We start from the raw sequence: 17,598 nt of genomic DNA, 5'->3' as shown, positions 1-17,598 counted from the left end.
TCAGCTGTCGCGTCAAATTACTAGCCTCACCTCACTTTCCATCGAGTCCTATCACATGCTCATGAATTGATGGGAACAGAAAGATCTATCTTGCCAAAAGAGCTAACAGAGGAGCCAAGCTACACGGTTTGCACGGTACAATATGTGTCTAGACCAAGAAGGACATGATCGAAGGGAACATAGGACAAGTGCTGGCCAGGGAGCAATGCCCACGGGGCTGCTTTTGCTGAGCTTCCCTGATAGCCAGGTCCTGTGCCCACTGCCCACATAATCCTTGAGCTGCAGTTTCCATATCAATGCAGGCAGCTTGCTCTCACAGGGTTTGAGCTGGGGTGGAGCTCTGAAGCTAACAGAGATGCCCTGTCCCCCAGGAGCTGAAGTCCAAGTACATAGATTTGCACTGCCCAAGGAAGCTGGAAGGTGTAGGCTCAGATCTGAGAAGAAACAAAGGAAGAAGGGTTGTACTTCAGGTGTCTCCTATAGAGTTTCTTTCTCCCTTTTTGCTCTGAACTTCAGGAGAGACAACAGGATGTGGTGATGGGATGAGTAAGCCAGGAGGAGGCCTATCAAGGAAACAGAGCTTGCCAAGATGGGGAAAGAAACAGACTATAGGGAAAAAAAAATTCTGTCTAATGAGAGAGAAGAGGCTGCAACCTGACCAGGATCTTTTGTTATTCTGAGATTCCAGCATGGGAAGGGGAAAAGACTCCTTTATACCACTAGGTCCTTACACTGCTGCAAAAAGAGGCCAGCCTCCAGAAAATCTCCTGGTAGGTAACTGGTGCAATTACTCAACTCATTTGAAACACAGGAAAGCGACTTGAGGATCACGCGTGAGCATGGGCAGAAAAGCCCAGTGACTAGCATGGTGCAGGTCAGCAAGCCTGGTAGTGACACGTGCAATGGGAGGGTGGAGAACAAGCCTGGGGAGGGGGTAGTGGAGTTGCAAAATCCATCTCCTGTGTTACAAGGACCTACAGAGAGATTAGATCAGTTCAAGCAGGATGTTGCAGCCTGCTCCACCTTTTATGTTTTCAGGGATATGTTAGTCAGGTTGGAAAGCTCCTTTGATGTCCATTTGGCTAAAGAGTTCCTGGACTCAGAAGGATATAGTCCTGTGATGCCTGATGATACCTGGTACCATAGGCTGTCACACTCCTTGGAGCAGTGACACAAGGTGTCCTTGCTCCTCAAACACAGAAACTCAAGCAGCATGTCCCAGGTGGTTGGTCCAACGCATACAGGATCTGGTGTAACCCACACAGCTTGCAAATAACCCTTCTTCCCCACCAATGCCAGCTGCATGGCTGCCAGCGCTGCAGAGGTGTTTCTGTAGCATTAGCCATTTTTGTCTCTCAAATGTACAGCTTCCTTCCCATGCTGAGCCCACCTTGTGTCACCCCTCAATCTCCCTGGAAAGTCAGGAATTAACAAGGGCTTCAAGGACAGACAGTACCTGTTCAGCTCTCTGTAATAACCCTCACACACTCACCCTGTGTTCATGGTCCATGCAAATGTTCTCTTTTGATGCTTCCCTTCCCAACTCTCGAAACAGTCTGAAGTAGGACAGCGGGAAAAGACAAAGGATGCCTTTCACAAGAGGACATAAAAGATGACAAAGCCCCAACTTTCCAAGAAGTAGTGCTCAGAGCTAAATCGCCAAAGGGGTGTTTCCTGCTTAGAGTAACCTGCGGCCCTGCAGTGTGTGATTTAACTCACCTTACTTCAGACTTCGATAGCTCCCTTCTGCGCATATTGGCTGCCTTGACAGTTAACAGAGAGAAGCAGGCATCTCCACATTAATCTCGCCAGCCAGACACTTACCTGAATAGGACTGATGACAGATACTTCTCTCCATTCACTACCAAGTGAGCCCCTGCAGGGTCAAACTAATGCTTGCTCTAGCCCACTTTTCTGTCTCGGTCTATTTGGGTAGAGTGTATGAGACTTTTGTAACAGGCAGAGGACCATAAACATGGACCAAGAACCAAACTTTTATATATGTGGCACAACAGAGAGTCTCCACCACTGCAGGGTGTGCAGCCTGCGTGTGACCGAGATCCACAGAGGTGAAGGATCACCCCCACCAACGTGGCATGCTGCTGCTTTGGTCAGCCTCTTAGAGCAACTCCTGCTTGGGCCTTGCAGCTCTGAAGTCTCCACTTAAGTCCTCACCTCAGCAGTGGCTTTTCCAACACTAAAAATAATAAGCGGACACTAGTTTGATTCTTAAATTAGAACAGCTGTGCCACTCAATCCTGAGTAAAGACCCACTCAGGATACCCTGCAGCCCAAGGGCTGGCACAGTTTTCGAAGGTGACTCAGGGGAAGGGACTGAGAATCTCGGCAGAGCTGAGTCACTGGTGAACATAGGTCACCAAGGCTGTGAAAATGTTGATGCACATGCTTTAAGTTACTGTAGACCACACAAAATCACAGAATCACAGAATGTTAGGGATTGGAAGGGACCTTGAAAGATTGTTTAGTCCAATCCCCTGAGAGCAGTGGGAGATACATTCAGTTGCACCCCATTCTTGCTCACCTCAGTGAATCTTACCTACCATGTTGTCAGAACTGCCTAAAAACTTGGGGTCTAAACATCTCTGGATGGTTGCAGCTTTTATCAGCTTCCTCTTTTCTGTATGTGTTATAAAAGCATTAAGCACAATTTTTTGTGACAGAATGCACAAAGTGTTTACCATAAATCTTTGTAGAGGTGATGCCTCTCTGAATCCCCACAGATGTACACTGATAGAGCCTGGGCTTCATATTTGATAGAATGGAGATTAGTTAGGTATGGCAAGAACCTAGGCAGGTTAATAATTCAAAATGAATGGGAGGAACCAAACTAAACAGATTCATAATCCACTGGACTGTGGGGTGTGTCCTAGATGCACCAGTCTTACAGCCAGAAAACAGATACCAAGTGCCAGCAGCCCAATGTGCACTTTGTGGACAGCCCACTCACTGGAAGCCTCCTCTGTGGAGAATCACCATCTCCTTGCCCAAGGCAGCATGTGCTCTGTGTCATGCCACCACTCAGCCCAGCTCCAGCCCTGTTGCCAATGCTCAATTTATGCCTTGGAAAATAGTTGGGTGTGGATGATACAGACAGCAAGATGCCACTCACTGCACCTGGAGATCCTGTTTCAAAGGCCAGGGGGTTGCCTGTCTCTTTTTAAACACAGGGATATTTTACAGAAAAAAAACTAAACAAAAACAAACAAAACATTTTTCTTTTTTTTTTTTTTTTTTTTTAATTTGGATGCCTCCAATAGTGGTATTTCTGGCACTGGCTGGAAGCAGAATACTCTGTAAATACAAAGCCATTAAATCACATGCAGCAGCAACCTGATCGGGGCTGCCTTTTAATTTCCTGACATGAGCTGGCCACTAACTCAATTACCCAGAATCCCCGGAGGAGCCCTCATCCTTCCCAGGAAGCACAAAGCAAGAACCTGAGCATATTGCAGGGATGTCAGCTGAGCTTTCACTGAAATCAAATATCTTTTTGAGAACACGTGGTCTGGAAGACTGGATGGGGGCAGGAGGGAGAGGTTGCTGGAAACACTTTGCTCCATTGAGAGATTCTTTCACTTGAAAACAGAAATGAAACACCGTCCATTTGGTTATGTTGCTGAAAAGAAGCTCTGCTGTTGATTCAGTTATCTGGATTTTAGTGAAGGACAAAGGCAAAGTTACTAAATGGAAGTAGTTCAAGATTGCCAGTGCTTGTAATCGCTTGTTTAGATACTATTAATAGATGACTGCACCCAATTTATAACATCACAGAGTCAGGCCTGCCCAGGGTGACAGATTTGCTTCCTTGGGAAACATTTAGGACATCAGCCACTGGCTGCAGCTGGTAAGGCAAACAGCAGAGTTAGGAGTAAACTCTGGTAAAGTTCCACTGGCTACAGGGTTTCCTGATCAGCCAAGTCTTGAACAGGAGGAGCACAGATTTCATACACAGCCACTGCTGAAATCTGGAGATTACAAGCTCCACTGTTTTTGAAGGGGGGATCGCCTCTAACATTCACAGAGATGCAGGCACTTAGGCAGCACAACAATCATCAGGTTGTTGCAAGTTCCTGGGAGACGGGGTATTCCCAAAGATACCAGGGACACGAAGGAAAGGGGAACAATTAAGAGGAAGATGAGCTGAATGAACTTTGTGGCTCTCCTCTGTTCACTTCTCATTCATATTTCACTACCTGGCCTTTCCAGCAATTACTACATCAGAAATTAGATTAGACAGGTAGGAGTCCAAGAGCTTGGGGGATTTGTAACAAAGAATTTGGGTGTCCTGTTGAATTTTAACAGGTTCTCTAGCATTTCTCATTGACATGCATTAGCAGCCAAGGCACAATGCCTGGGAAAGGAACGGTTGTACCTGTATGCCACAGCAGATACACTTCTGGGAAGAAACAGAGTCATGTAGATAGAATAAATCATATGCCTTTCCTGGATAATTGTCTAACCTCTCTCACCTCCCTTTCCTGCATGCAGATCGAGACTATCTACCTTCTTTCCTTGCATTTGCAGACTTCACTCTCATCACACAAGAAGCAGCTTCTGGGTGACTCCTGAGAACCAGGAGCCTGGGACAGAGGACAATTTGTCTTCAAAGACATTCAGAGTGGGGCAAAGCACCTTGTACAGGGGAAGATTCCTATCCTGGGAATTCCAACTCCTGCTTTTATCACAATAAATGCATGTAGATCTGGAGGACTCCAGAAATGTGACTTTCTGAAATAAGATATACCTGCTCTACGACAGAACATATCCCCAGGGCCCTTTCAGTCATTGCCTTCTTTCTTGGAAGCCAACCAGTGATGTCTGCTCGGAACTGGACAGAAGTCACTCACACACGTCAGAAAGTTACTCCTAGGCCTCAGCCACGAGCAGAACTCAGCACTGGTACGGAGCAGAAGACAACCGCTCTTCAGCAACATAATTCCTATTAAAAAGGAAAACAAGACTCAAAGGCTGGTGGAATAATGGATGACATCTTCGTGCCTGGATGAGATTTTCAAGCAGTTATTTTCTTTGCTGTTTGGTTTGTCACTGTATGACATGACACGATTGCACACACATGTACTTCATGAAAGCGTTAGGGACACAGTGTTTCTTCCTTTTCAGAACTGTTTATGCTTCATCTGGGTCTCTGCAGATGTGCCGGCACAGAACAGGGAACAAAATGGGGAATACCACAGATTTAGAAACAATACAAGTGAGATTCCATTGAAGAAAAAATTCTGCAGGGCTTCCACAACAGTAAAGGACCAAACGCTCAGACAACAGCTAGTGTGCTCCATTTGGTATGGTTTGGTATGTCCAGTATTGCCTCTCCTCTGCTTGCCTGGCTGGCATTACCACCCAAAGACCACATCTGTAATGAGAGACCTGGACGTCCCATCACACCTCACCTGTTATCCTCATCCTCCTCCCATGATCTCAGAACATCTCCCTTTTATGAACTGACTGTATTGGGTTCATGTGGCAAGGTTTTGGCAGCAAGGGGCTGCAGGGGTGGCCTCTGTGAGAGGACACCAGAAGCTGCCTCCATGGCAGACAGAGTCAGCTCCAGACAGCTCCAAAATGGATCCACCACTGGCCAAAGCTGAACATGTCAGTGGTGCTGGTGGCACATCTGTAATAACACATTCAAGAAAGGGTAAAAAACGCTGCACAGCAGCTGTGAGAGAAGAGTGAGAAAATGCAAGAGAAACAGCCCTGCAGATACCAAGGTCACAGAAGGAGGGAAAGAGGTGCTCCAGGGAAGTTGTCCCACTGCAGCCCATGGAGGTCCACAGTAGTGCAGATATCCACCTGCAGCCCGTGGAGGACCCCACACTGGAACAGGTGGACATGCCCTGAAGGAACCTGCAACCTGTGAAGAGCCTGTGACAGAGCAGGCTCCTTGTAGGAGCTGCAGCCTGTGGAGAGGAGCCCATGCAGGAGCAGGTTTTCTGGCAGGGACTGTGGCCTGTGGGGGCCACACTAAAGCAGTCTGTTCCTGAGGGACAGTACTCTGTGGAAAAGACCAGTGCTGGAGCAGTTCTTGAAGAACTACAGTGTATGGGAAGGACTCATGTTGCAGAAATTAATGAAGGGCTGTATCTCATGGGACAGACCCCATGCTAGAGCAGCGGAATAGCTCAAGGAGGAAAAAGCAGCAGAGATTAAGTGTTATGAACTGGCCACAAAGCCCCAGTCCCTACCCACCTGCCCTGCTTGGAGAGGGAGAAGACAGATGTCATGAGTGAGTTGAGCCTGGGAAGAAGCAGCAGTGGGAGGAAGGTGTTTTCAGTTTTATTTCTCAATATCCTACTCTCTTACTAATTTGCAATAAATTAAATTAATGTTCCCCAAGTCAAGTTTTGCTCATGACAGTAACTGCTGAGTGATCTCCCTGTCGTTACCTCAGCCCACAAGCTTTTTCATTATATTTTCTCCCCCCTGTCCTGCTGACGAGGGGAAGTGAGAAGGCAACTTGGTGGACACCTGGTCAGCCACCCAAGGTCAACCCACCACAGTGGTAGACAGAAGGACTGACAGCACTGTCCTCATCACGGTGCTGTTCTGCAAGGTGACACACAGGATTGTGACTTCAGAGAGGCAGCAGAGGCTGTGAGGTCACATTTAACCAGCCAATGTCCAAAATCAAACCTCTGAGCCCACTTACACAAGCCATGTATCATCTGAAATTACATCTACCTCTTGAAGACAAACAAATTGCTATAGAACAGAAATGCCATGGGTGGCTAGAGCGTGAATGGCAAGGGTATATTCTACCTAAAACTGACAAGGTATATTGAGGTTTTAAAAGAGCCCTACCAAACCACTGAAATTTCTCTATCCATCATTCTCGAGAGCTAGAGAGATCTAGATCTACTTTGTAGAGCTCAGAGTCAAAGAGCTACACTTTGTTCATTGTGGGCACAAGACAGACAGTGCTGGGAGCAAAGAGAGGCAAAAGGGTGGCCAAAGGCAGGGATGCCCAGCTCTGAACCATGCCTCTCCTCTGCAAGTTGCAGGGAACATTTTCTTTAACTGGCTAGGCATGTATGTAGATATCGCCTTCCCCATTTGGGATCAGCAGTATCACAGGTTGCTCAGGTTTACCTGATTTTGGCAGAGCAGAAGGGCATGCACTGCTACTGGATGAAGCTGTGAAGATGCCCCATCTCCTGCAGCCTGCAGGCTGGTGCTTCAGCAAGGCCAAGAGCAGCAGAGCACAGGTTTTCTGGGCACGGTGCCTTTCCGCAGGGGCAATGGGACTGGAGTTCGCTGGAATCCTGGACTCCAGATTCAACAGCTTTCTATCTGAGCCTGCTAGTGAAGGGCTAATTAATGCTCTCTGGGGGCACACTCCAGATGGAAGGGGAAAGTGAGAGACAGGCAGCCAGACAGGCCAACACTCTTGACATCTGAGCCAGTTGGGCTCCGTGGGCAGAGCTTTCTGCCTGCCACCTTCCCCAGCGAGTCTCGCCTGTCCTGCAGCGTCATGCCAGGAGAACCTGAGACAGCAAAGCTCTGGTGTCCGTGCAGTTCCCTTGCTGCAAAGCATTGATCGGAGCTCTCTTAAAGAAAGTGGCCTGGATATCTGAGACACCTATTGATTGCTCCATCGTCTCTCTTCCTGCCTTGATCCTCATTCACTCGGCATTGCCTGAATACCCTGCACTTCTGTGTTTGGGGCAGTCTCCCCAGATCTTAAAAGGCTATATTCACAGCTCTTTGTCCAGCTACAGCCCATGTAGGGAGGAGAAGATGCTTGGTGACCACATATGTGCTCCCCAAGGGGAAGACCTAAGTCTCTCCTGCAGCATCAAGCCGAGCATTTCAACTGTAAGGGAGAAGCTTGATGTCACGGTTACCTGTTTTTGCCATCTTTGACTACTGGTGCATTCTGCCTGAAGAACAGGCTCATGTCACATGCCCAGCGAGCAGTAGGTCATGATGTATGACAACAATAACCAGGAAAATCTTTCCTCTCTCAGTGAGAAGAAATCATGAAGCCTTTAATTAGGTAGTAATGGAATATAATATTCTTCTTCAGAGGAAAGACAGTTTCTTTACCTAGAAATGTCCCCACTAAGTTACTAGCTCAAGGACATGAAGGAGAAACTTGTCAAGAGAAGAACTGGTTTCTAGATCTTGCCCTAACCAGAAGACTGTTTTTTCCCCAAACTCCTGGCAATCAATCAGGAGAACGAATCTGGCTTAGCAACCTTCTGCCATGGATGAACCCGAAGAAGACAGAGATACACTAAGGCAAAGCAGGAAAGGGAACCATTGAAAGGAAAATTATCATAGCTGAAGTACCAAGACACATCTTGTCCTAATGAGTGCTTGGAGACTGCAGAATAGGCTCTCTGGGGAAACCAAGACACCAGGGATTTTTAAAAAACAGTTGAACTACTAGAAATGTACAGCTGGAAACACTCCTGCCCTGGCAGAGAAAAGGGATGGATGAGCTAATAGGATGACAGATCAAAGATGGAAAAGACCAATGAACCATTTCTAATCCGAAATCCCATGTCCATTCTGCATTTTTGAGCAAGTCAAACAATTATGGATTTCTTCTTTTCCAGAAACTCCTGGCTCTGTGGAGACCAAAGACTGTAAAACCATTTTTCTCCCTTTTTGGATTTTGCTTTTAAAGATGTGTATTGATTGAATCCTGTATACTGATACTTTGTGCTTCCACCAGGCTTCACATAAAGTTAACTAATCGGTCTTCACAAACCTTTTGCAAAGCAAAGCAGTATGACCCTTATTTCTCAGCTCAGGAAACTGAGCAAAAGAAAGAGAAAAAAAGATGCCTGCCCAACATCATTTGACCCCTCTGTGTTAGGACACAGGAGTCCTATTCGCAGACTGCTAGTATAGTCTCCTCTGCTCCTCTTGATATTGTCACGTGTTCTTGCATCCCATTAATAGAAATAAATCCATATATAAATCTCTATATACAGTATCACAGTATATTCCACAACTCTAAATATAATGGGAAGGATCACAGATATACTAACATCAATAACAAACCACCCTTCCCCAGTGGCTTTAATGATGCCAAATCAATCCCTATATGAATAGCTAAATAGACTTCAGCACAAAAGCAGCCTTAGAGTCAAATTTCAGTTTGCCACAAGAAGTATTGCACAAGGTTCAGGAGTTCAGGCACAACATGGTGTGAGTGAACCTACACTGCTTTCTAGCAGAGGGACTGCGGCCACATCAGGCTTTTAAGGTTGTTTCATGGGATTCACACGAGCAGGCTAGAACGCATTATCAATCTGTGCTTTCACTAAAGCTGGTGTCACTAGTGTGGATTTGCACGTGGGTAAGGGGATATATGCCCTCCCCAAATTACTACACAAAGAGCAGCAGCTTTCCAGTGGTCCCTTTCTAACTCCAAGAGTAGGTGCCACCCACCCAGCAGTGGATCAGGATCCTCAGAGCCTACAGTCTCTACGCCTATGTCAGGGAGGTCCAGACTACACAAGTCTGCCTCTCTTCCCCGTGGTAACTGATGTGCTCTAGCAGAAAGACACTCAACCACAGAAACTACAGATCCACTGAAGAACAGAATGGGGTTTAACATCTAATCTACATACTTAACAACACTGGTTGACATCAACTTGCCCCTCAAAAAATGAGAGAGCCTTAGCGCAAAGGAAGACACACTTGAGTGACATGGTACAATTCATCACCAGCTGCTACGATGATGTGACTTGGAAGCAAGCTGAGCGCTGGCATCTTGGCTCAAGCATACAGGACTTGCACAGACCACCACCAGCTGCTGTTCCTTGTGGCTAAACTGAGAGGACCATGTCTGCCAGGCACAGCAATGCAGAGGGTTACATGCAATGCTTCTCCTTCCTTCCTTCCCCCTCCTCCCCTCCCTGCCTCTCCCAGAGGGACCCAAGGGAAACAAAGCTTTACAGTCAATCCATAAGAATGTGTTTAATTGCCACTGAATTCCCTGTGGTTCACCTTGAATGGACAAGGATTGGGGAGGGAGTGAGGGGAGGAAAAGCAGCACATGTGAGAAGCTGAACACTGCTCATAGAGTGCTAAACAGATCAATAGGCTGAGCACAACACAGGTTGCGCATGCAGGGCAGGGGACCCACAAACAGACAAACCTGTGCTACCCACCATCTTCAGAAAGTCTCCTGAGTGGAGACTGTGCTACAGCTCTGCATTAACTCCATCCTTCCCCTACAAAACCCAGCCAGTTCAGTCATGATCACACAAGAGCTTCTCCTCCCCAACACTGCAGAATGACCTGGGGGACAAGAAGAGCAACACCCTCCAGCCTGGGGTTCCTTTGGGAAAGGAAACAGTCTGGCACAGCCAGTTTTTAGTTATTTGTCAAATTTTCAAGTGCTAGAAGTAATACCCTAGCATGACGGTGTTGACTAGAACCACTCTTCTCTCTGGACTGCCCTCTTGGTCACTGCCCATTCTGACTCTTTTCCGAAGTCTGTAAAAATACACCTTCGGAAACTCAGCGAGGGCAAGCATGTAGTTAGCCTAGGAGATCCTGCAAGGCCTGGAGTCCCAGGTGCTGTTGGGACAGAGAACAATTCTCAAGTCTTACTTTGTCTTACCTTCTTTTAGCATCCCCACTTTGAGGCATTTCATGAAGCGACAGGCCTGACAGGACTTGCGCCTCCGTTTCGTGATCTCACATTCATTGGTGGCCGGGCAGCTGTATTCAATATTCCCTGCAATCAAACACAGAGATGGTCACCCAGGAACCACATTCTCCCCACTGATCCAGGGACAAGCTCTAGTGCCCAGATATTTCCACCACCATCAGTCTGTATATGCTGTATGTTTGCTCACTAATTTACACACATACATACTCTGAGACCACAACTGGCTGATGATGGCTCTTAGAGAGCGCGAACTACTTATGAGAACACATTAAAAGCAATACTGTTCTAAATATTGAGAGAAACCTGTCCAGCCAAGGGGCTGAATGCAATGCTGGGCTTTCAGGTATTATGTGCCCTCCAGGAACATCATCATCCTTTGTGCTGCATCTCTTATAACCTGGTCTGTTCCCTGAAGCCCAGGGCTGAGAATGGGAGCAGCTTCAGACATTAGCAGCATTCCCCTTGTTGCCAGTCTTGCTTCATGTCTGTGGGATGGATGTCACCTGTCCTTTCTTGCCTTGCTTGGAGGACCAGGGAGCTCACTGATGGTGTTTCCTCCTTTGCTTCCTCCTGCCAGCTGGGATACTGGATTGAGAAAGATGGATGAGATGTCCTGTAAAATGAACACAGGCTCTCTATGCAAATCCTTCCCGTTCTGCTTTATTAGTCCTTGTGCACCTGCCTCTCATCCCTCTGCACAGAGCATCAGCATTTCTTTCCCCATTCCCTTTCATTTATGATGGCCTCACAACACCACCTCTGAGACAAAACAGGGAAAGAAGTATCCCAAATTTATTTCAGGTCACACTGTATTTTATCATAAGCCAAGAATGTAACTGAAACATGGATGCAAGGGTCTGATATGAGGATCTAAGTGAAATTATGCTGGATCACAGTGTAATGCAACAATTATTTAATCCTAGAAGACAACAAACAGAAATGGCCGTCTCCATCCTGCCATTCACTTCGGAGGTGATGTTTCTGAAGAGGGCTATTCAATGTTTGCTGCGGAGAAGGACTGGAAATCTAAGCTTGACAGTGATGCATTGACAATGACAATACATTTAAGGCAATCTAGCTACTGGGTAAATCAGCCAGCTCTGAAAAGGATTTCTAAGCTGTATAGTCAGTTAAGATGAATGAAAAAGTTGGTTTAGTGGTTTAGAGCAGGAAATAGAGATTCAAGAGCTCAATCAGAACTGTAAGGAGGAGTGTAGGTAAGCGCCGAGAGAACACACAGTATGGATTTCATATACTATCAGATTAAGAAGTAGCACTTACAATTTAGTGGCACTAGGTCAGGACTTGATTTTTGTTCCTACTTCTGTAATGGATTTCTGTGTTCTTCTGCAAGATCCTTCCTCTAAATAAAGACCAACAATCTGATACATACCAGTCTCTGGGAGTGCTGATTAGACCTTGGGGCTAACTAAGCAGTTGGAAAGACCATTCATTGGGAATCTGAGTGGAAAGACAGAACATAGATTCAAAAGGAAGAAAGTACCATTTTATTTATTTCACTATACTTGGCCCATGCTGGGTGAAGCCCTGGGAGCACACAACCCCCAAGGCCCAAAGGTGATCTGCCTGCTAGTTGTAAAAATTTACCTCTTGTTTTGTCACAAGACTTGCAACTTGTCCCTAAGCTCCAGCCTAGCCACTCCAATCCTCACCATTGCTCATCTGCCCCTAAAATGCAGTTTGTCTGCAGGAGCAGAGTGTGCTGCACAAGTTCAGACTGTATTTTGTCATTGTGCAGCACCTGAATTTCAATAGCTAGCAATGTATCAAGGTTCTCAGAGAGCTGGAAATTGAGATTCAGGCTTGATCTCAAGGTAATAAACAAATTCCGGCTCTAGACACGGGGCTCCAGCATATTACTGAACCGTGAGCACAGAGGCCCTGACCTCATGATCAGATACTTGCTGTACCCCACACAGGAAGGAACAGAGCAGGAACAAACCTGGGATAAAACTCAAACAGAGTCTCACTTTGAAAGGTTTTGCCTTAGTGTCAATGCCCACCTTTCTCACCAAAGCCAAGACCAGAGTTCTGGAGAGATGTAAGATTTCATGTTTTGTGGTCCCAAGGCCAAAAATTTGCGCCCTTACACAGAGTCTACCAAGGCCACTGAGCCCTTATAGCAGCCGGAGGCAGTGATAGCCCTCATCTGGCAGCTGAAGGTCCCTCTAAACTCTGTCAAGCAGGTCCCTCAGCTTCCCCATGCCTGCAGTCCATGGACCCCTTGACAAGAAGAAGTATTGGAAATGGGCACTGGGCAAGCAGCTTTTCCTGGATGGCAAAGCAGTGGCCACCATGTAGTGCAGCGGCTGTGTGGTTTGTTGGTAAGCAGAAATGAAAAAATACACTCAGAACTGGTGGGACATCCTGGTTCAGCGGGCTTATTGCCTTCACACTGAATACAGGCTCACGTGCCCCTGCCACACACTGAGCCCAGCCTAAAGGAAAAGTGCACCAGCAGCTGTATCTTACTGCCCACCTTTACAGGTGGCAATACTAGAGGTGAGGCCCACTGCACCCTCTTCACAAGAGACAATGCTGCCAAAGTAAATGGTGTTTAAATTGGGTCCCAAAACATGCCCTGTGCTGCAGGGATTGAGAGCTACAGCTGGGGGCAATACCAGCCATTATTGCAGGAAACAGGGACATCACCAGGGAAGGCACAATCACCATTACCCAAGCAAAAACTATAATTTCCAAAACTTTAACAAAGTTCTCTGATTTTTTTTTTTTTTTTTGTGTCTCAATTTCTTTTATGGGTCCTGGGGCTGGCTGCCAGCACAGTGAGCTGCTCACAGCTCCCTGTAATTTCTCTAAGTGCCCTGTGATAGAGTGATGAGATTAACTCATCAGAATTCCAGAAGCCTCCCAGTGGCTGGCGGTCACACCACCAGCCTGGCTGCCGGCGCGGGGGGCTCAGAGGGAGCTTCCCGGTCACTGCAGCGGCTGGGGTTGCTGCAAGGCCCTGCACAAGAGTGTCAGCACACAAGGGTGTATCTGGACGAGTCTGTATGCAAGTATAAAATTTGAACCAAGCCTCTGCGTGTCGTGAAATGTAGATTACGTGACTCAGAAGGAAAGGGCAGAAAATGGGATAATCTAATTGACAAGGCCTCACTTTGAACTGTTGCTAGTTACAAAAGATTTCCTTGACTTAGACTATATTTACATTCAATCTGAAAAAATTGCGAGGACCTCACTGATGCCATGGCACAAGATTTACCTAAAAAATGGCTTCAGAAAATCAAGTGGTGGGTGACCAGCTCAGAGTTTGGATTTGTTCTAAGCCTTCATATATGGCCTTGGAGGGCAAATCACTTCCTCTCTATGTCCTGTTTGCTTGTCTGCAAATTGAAACAAACACCAAATCTACCTTCTGGGGACATCATGAGTCTTGATTCATTAAGGTCTAACTGCACTTTAAAGCCTTTATACGGGAGATGCTTAGAAACAGCCAAGGACTATTAAAGCGATAGATCGTGTATTTTATGCTGGAGAACTGCAAAATTACCCTATTTTCTGTAAAATTAGATCTTTGACTGTGAAACAGTTTGGAACAGTATTTCCAGTGCACACAGCAGGAACACCTGAAAACTGCACACCAGAGCTTGGTCATTCAAGAGACCCCATAGTCACCATACCTCTCTGGAAGGGGAGGGACTGGGAAGAGGAGAATGTCTTCCTGAGCTTGGGGAGCACAGTAGTGTGCAACCCAGCTCCTGCCTAAGTGTTTTACAGGCTTCCTCAGCAGACTTGATCTCAGAATAAGTGCAGCACTGAGAGCACAACCTGCTCCCTGATGACTGATCCTGCCTTTTTACAAAGAAACTCAGAAAACATTAGGTAGAAATAGGCAAGAAAGTCATTAAAGCTTAGACATTTTCAGCTTCTGATTTCTGAGGAAAACCCCTCATCTCTCATATTTTTCTGGTTTCTTCTTCATTGCTTTTCACCATTCTTTCCCTCCCCTCTCCCTTCCTTGCATACTCTGTCCTGCTCTGCACTGCTGCACACAGATGTCTCATAAATTTGGGTGACTCACACAGAAGACCGGATGACTGCAGCATCTCCTGAGTTTCAGAGAAAAACCCAGATTCTGACATATCTGCTGTTAATTTCCAAATTCCATTCATTCAAGGCATGCCTTTCACCCTAGTGATCTGACACAGCATGCTGCAGCTGTGATCAAAGGTGTGGTGCCACTCTCTGCTGGTCCCCTGGGGCTAGAGGGCTGAGAGCAGGAATTCCCAGGGAAATCTATCTTACAGGCACTTCAACTCATGCATTTATTTCTTTTTATCCCCATTTTTCATAACAATTCTTACACTGCCCCCATGTTTTGTTTTGTTGTTGTTATTGGTTGGTTGTGGGGTTTTATTGTTTTGTTCTTTGTTTTACAAGAACTGCTTGCAAAATGCCAAAGCTTTAGGAAGGTCCTATCAGGCAGTCAATATAATGCCTCCCGTGGTACAGCTATTCTGCGTGACTGGGACAGTCTGCAGGAGAAAGCAACCTGACTTTTCAATAAGCCACTAGCTCTGATGACACTTCAATTTCGGTATCCACAAGCTTTTGTCCAGAATCCTTTTCATCTCTGACTCTGAAAGTAAAAAGATCATTTAGGTGTCTCAGTGTAAAAGGACCTTAAAATTGTAGAAAGGCCCTTCGTGAGTGCAGCGCCAGACCAGCAGTTCCCCTGCCCTCAGCTGGCATCAGTCTGACCTCCTGCACCAGGACGGGGAACACTGATAATACGCATTGAGAGGATTCTCTGTTACCTTTTGCTTAAATTAGCCCTTCTAAGTGAGGCATCACAGCTTGAGTCCTGGTGTGGAGAGGTACTTTGCGAAAATCAGAAGAAAATCTCTCCAATGATCTGCATGAGGTAAGAGGGGTTAATTTTTAAGCCACAGTTTTCAAAGAAAGAGATTAAAATATTGGATCTGTAAATCTGTATTTAGGTACTTGAATAAGTGACCTGATTTTCAGCAGGGCTGTCCTGTGCTTCCAGGGACATGACCCTGACCTAGGTGCCTGAGTATATACAAGCATCAGTAGAGGCTCCTGTTTTTGGAAAGAAAACAAATAAACAAAAACCACAAAACAAACAAACCAACCCCAAAAACCAACCCAACAACACAAGCAAAAAACCTCATCAAAAGCAAAACTTAAAAACTCACCACCCTAGCACATGTGCTTACCATTTGCAGGAAAATGAGACTTTGGAAAAGCAGGTGAGATAAACACTAGTGTTTGGATTAACCAAAATTTTACTTAATGCAGTTTACACATTAAGAGAAGGAGAAATGTGAGGATCAAGGCTTCAGGATTCTTGAGTCTATGAGAGGAAAAGCATATAGCTGTATGTTAACACCAGCACTGTTGACCTCCTCCGGGTGGCACTCCTGCTCCCTGAGAGAGGACATGGACATTGCACATAGTCTCACACCAGCCTCCTGCTCGCACTGGAGACCGGCCCTGGGGCTACCTACTGGCAGCAAGTTTGTCTGTAGGGTTTCTGACACAGAAATACTGCACAGAAGTTCCACGGAAAAGATCTTTCCGCACAGTTCTCTGTACAGACGCACTGGGGCAAAAAGAAAACACAAGACTAATAGAGCTGAGTTGCACCAGAGATGGTTTTCTGAATCCAGGTGCTGGAGCTGTGGATAGCAAAGAGTGCACAGGCACTAGATCCAGGGAACATTGCACTCTCCCTGTCTATTCTTCAAAAGTGTTTGGAAAGGTCAGAACATCCCAGTTTTTGGCTCTGAATTCCCACCTGTGAAGCAGTGGGCCCACTTCTGAGAAGGACAGAAGGACAGGACAGTGCCTGGCTGCCATGGCTGCTACTGTAGGGCCATAAAACCTCCTTTCTGCATCTCACAGGCCCTTTGCTCATCTCCCGTGGATAGTAACGCTCTTCTGCTTAGGAAAATGAGCGAACTCTCTGAACTGCTCCTCCCTTCCTAGGAGCCACTCTCACTGTCACGACAACCAGGAAGCTCTGGAAGGCTACAGATTTTGTTACAAGCCTGTTACAAATCCCTACAAGTCTCCTGAGCTGCATTATCCACATTTTAAGCCCCTTATTGATGTAAGGGCATCCCAGCACAGCAGTTGTATTGCTACACTCACTGAGTTTGAAGCTTGCAAGACTCAAGCAGGGAATCCACAGTTGCAGGCAATTTGCCTGATCCGTAACCTGCCTAGTCAGAAGACGACAGTAAATGTGTCTCCTCTCTCCAGCTCTCCAATAGCCAGTTTTCCCCAATGTCACTCCTGGCAAGTCTTGTTGTAACCCCTTACGAGTTCCAAGCACACGATGAGATGATTCACAAGGATCAGAGAGGGAAATCTTCAGTCAGATTTATTTTGCTGAGCTTTAAGCTTTTACTTTTTATTAATGGGTCATTTTAGAAATAGCCTTAATTTTCACTACTTGAAGATGAAAAATAGATGAAGGGTAGTCATAGTCATGAATATGTTGAATAATAAAAGGCTCATATGTTTACACAGTACTATTATTAGTTAATATTCAGAATAGGCAAAACTACCCACCAGTTGTAACGACCGATGAACAAAAGATAATGACAATATATGACTGATATGTAATGCTCTATCTACTGAACAAACTATTAAAAGAAGGAATAGAGTAGAATTAGATTAAGAATTTGTATCCCATAAGAAATCCAGTATTTGCCTTTGTCCTAAATTTGGATGAAAGGATTAGTTAGGATTTCCATGGACTAAAAATTCTAAGTGTTTTAGTTCAGAAACATCCAAAACACTTTACCTTTCATGTAACTGACCCATTCCATTACATTCAACTAATATGAAATCCTTGGTTTCAAATCAGATCTCTCTTAAACACTGATAGCAGCACACTTCAACATATCCAAAAC

At 45.9% G+C, this 17,598-nt stretch overlaps 1 protein-coding gene across 4 annotated transcripts in view; it reads right to left on the bottom strand.

Annotated features, from left to right (window-relative positions):
• Positions 1-17,598, bottom strand: part of ESRRB (estrogen related receptor beta) — a 132,393-nt gene that overhangs the window by 21,484 nt on the left and 93,311 nt on the right. For all 4 annotated transcript variants that reach the window (XM_071809475.1, XM_065840182.2, XM_071809474.1 and 1 more), the window contains one exon: positions 10,622-10,738. In XM_071809475.1, the coding sequence (XP_071665576.1) occupies positions 10,622-10,738 (117 nt within the window). The remainder of the gene's footprint in view (positions 1-10,621; positions 10,739-17,598) is intronic.

This window comes from Patagioenas fasciata, chromosome 5, assembly GCF_037038585.1.
Source record: "Patagioenas fasciata isolate bPatFas1 chromosome 5, bPatFas1.hap1, whole genome shotgun sequence".
In the NCBI taxonomy this organism is placed as follows: domain Eukaryota; kingdom Metazoa; phylum Chordata; class Aves; order Columbiformes; family Columbidae; genus Patagioenas; species Patagioenas fasciata.
The sequence above is the reverse complement of the archived record's forward strand: the minus strand, read 5'-3'. Positions and strand labels throughout refer to the sequence as shown.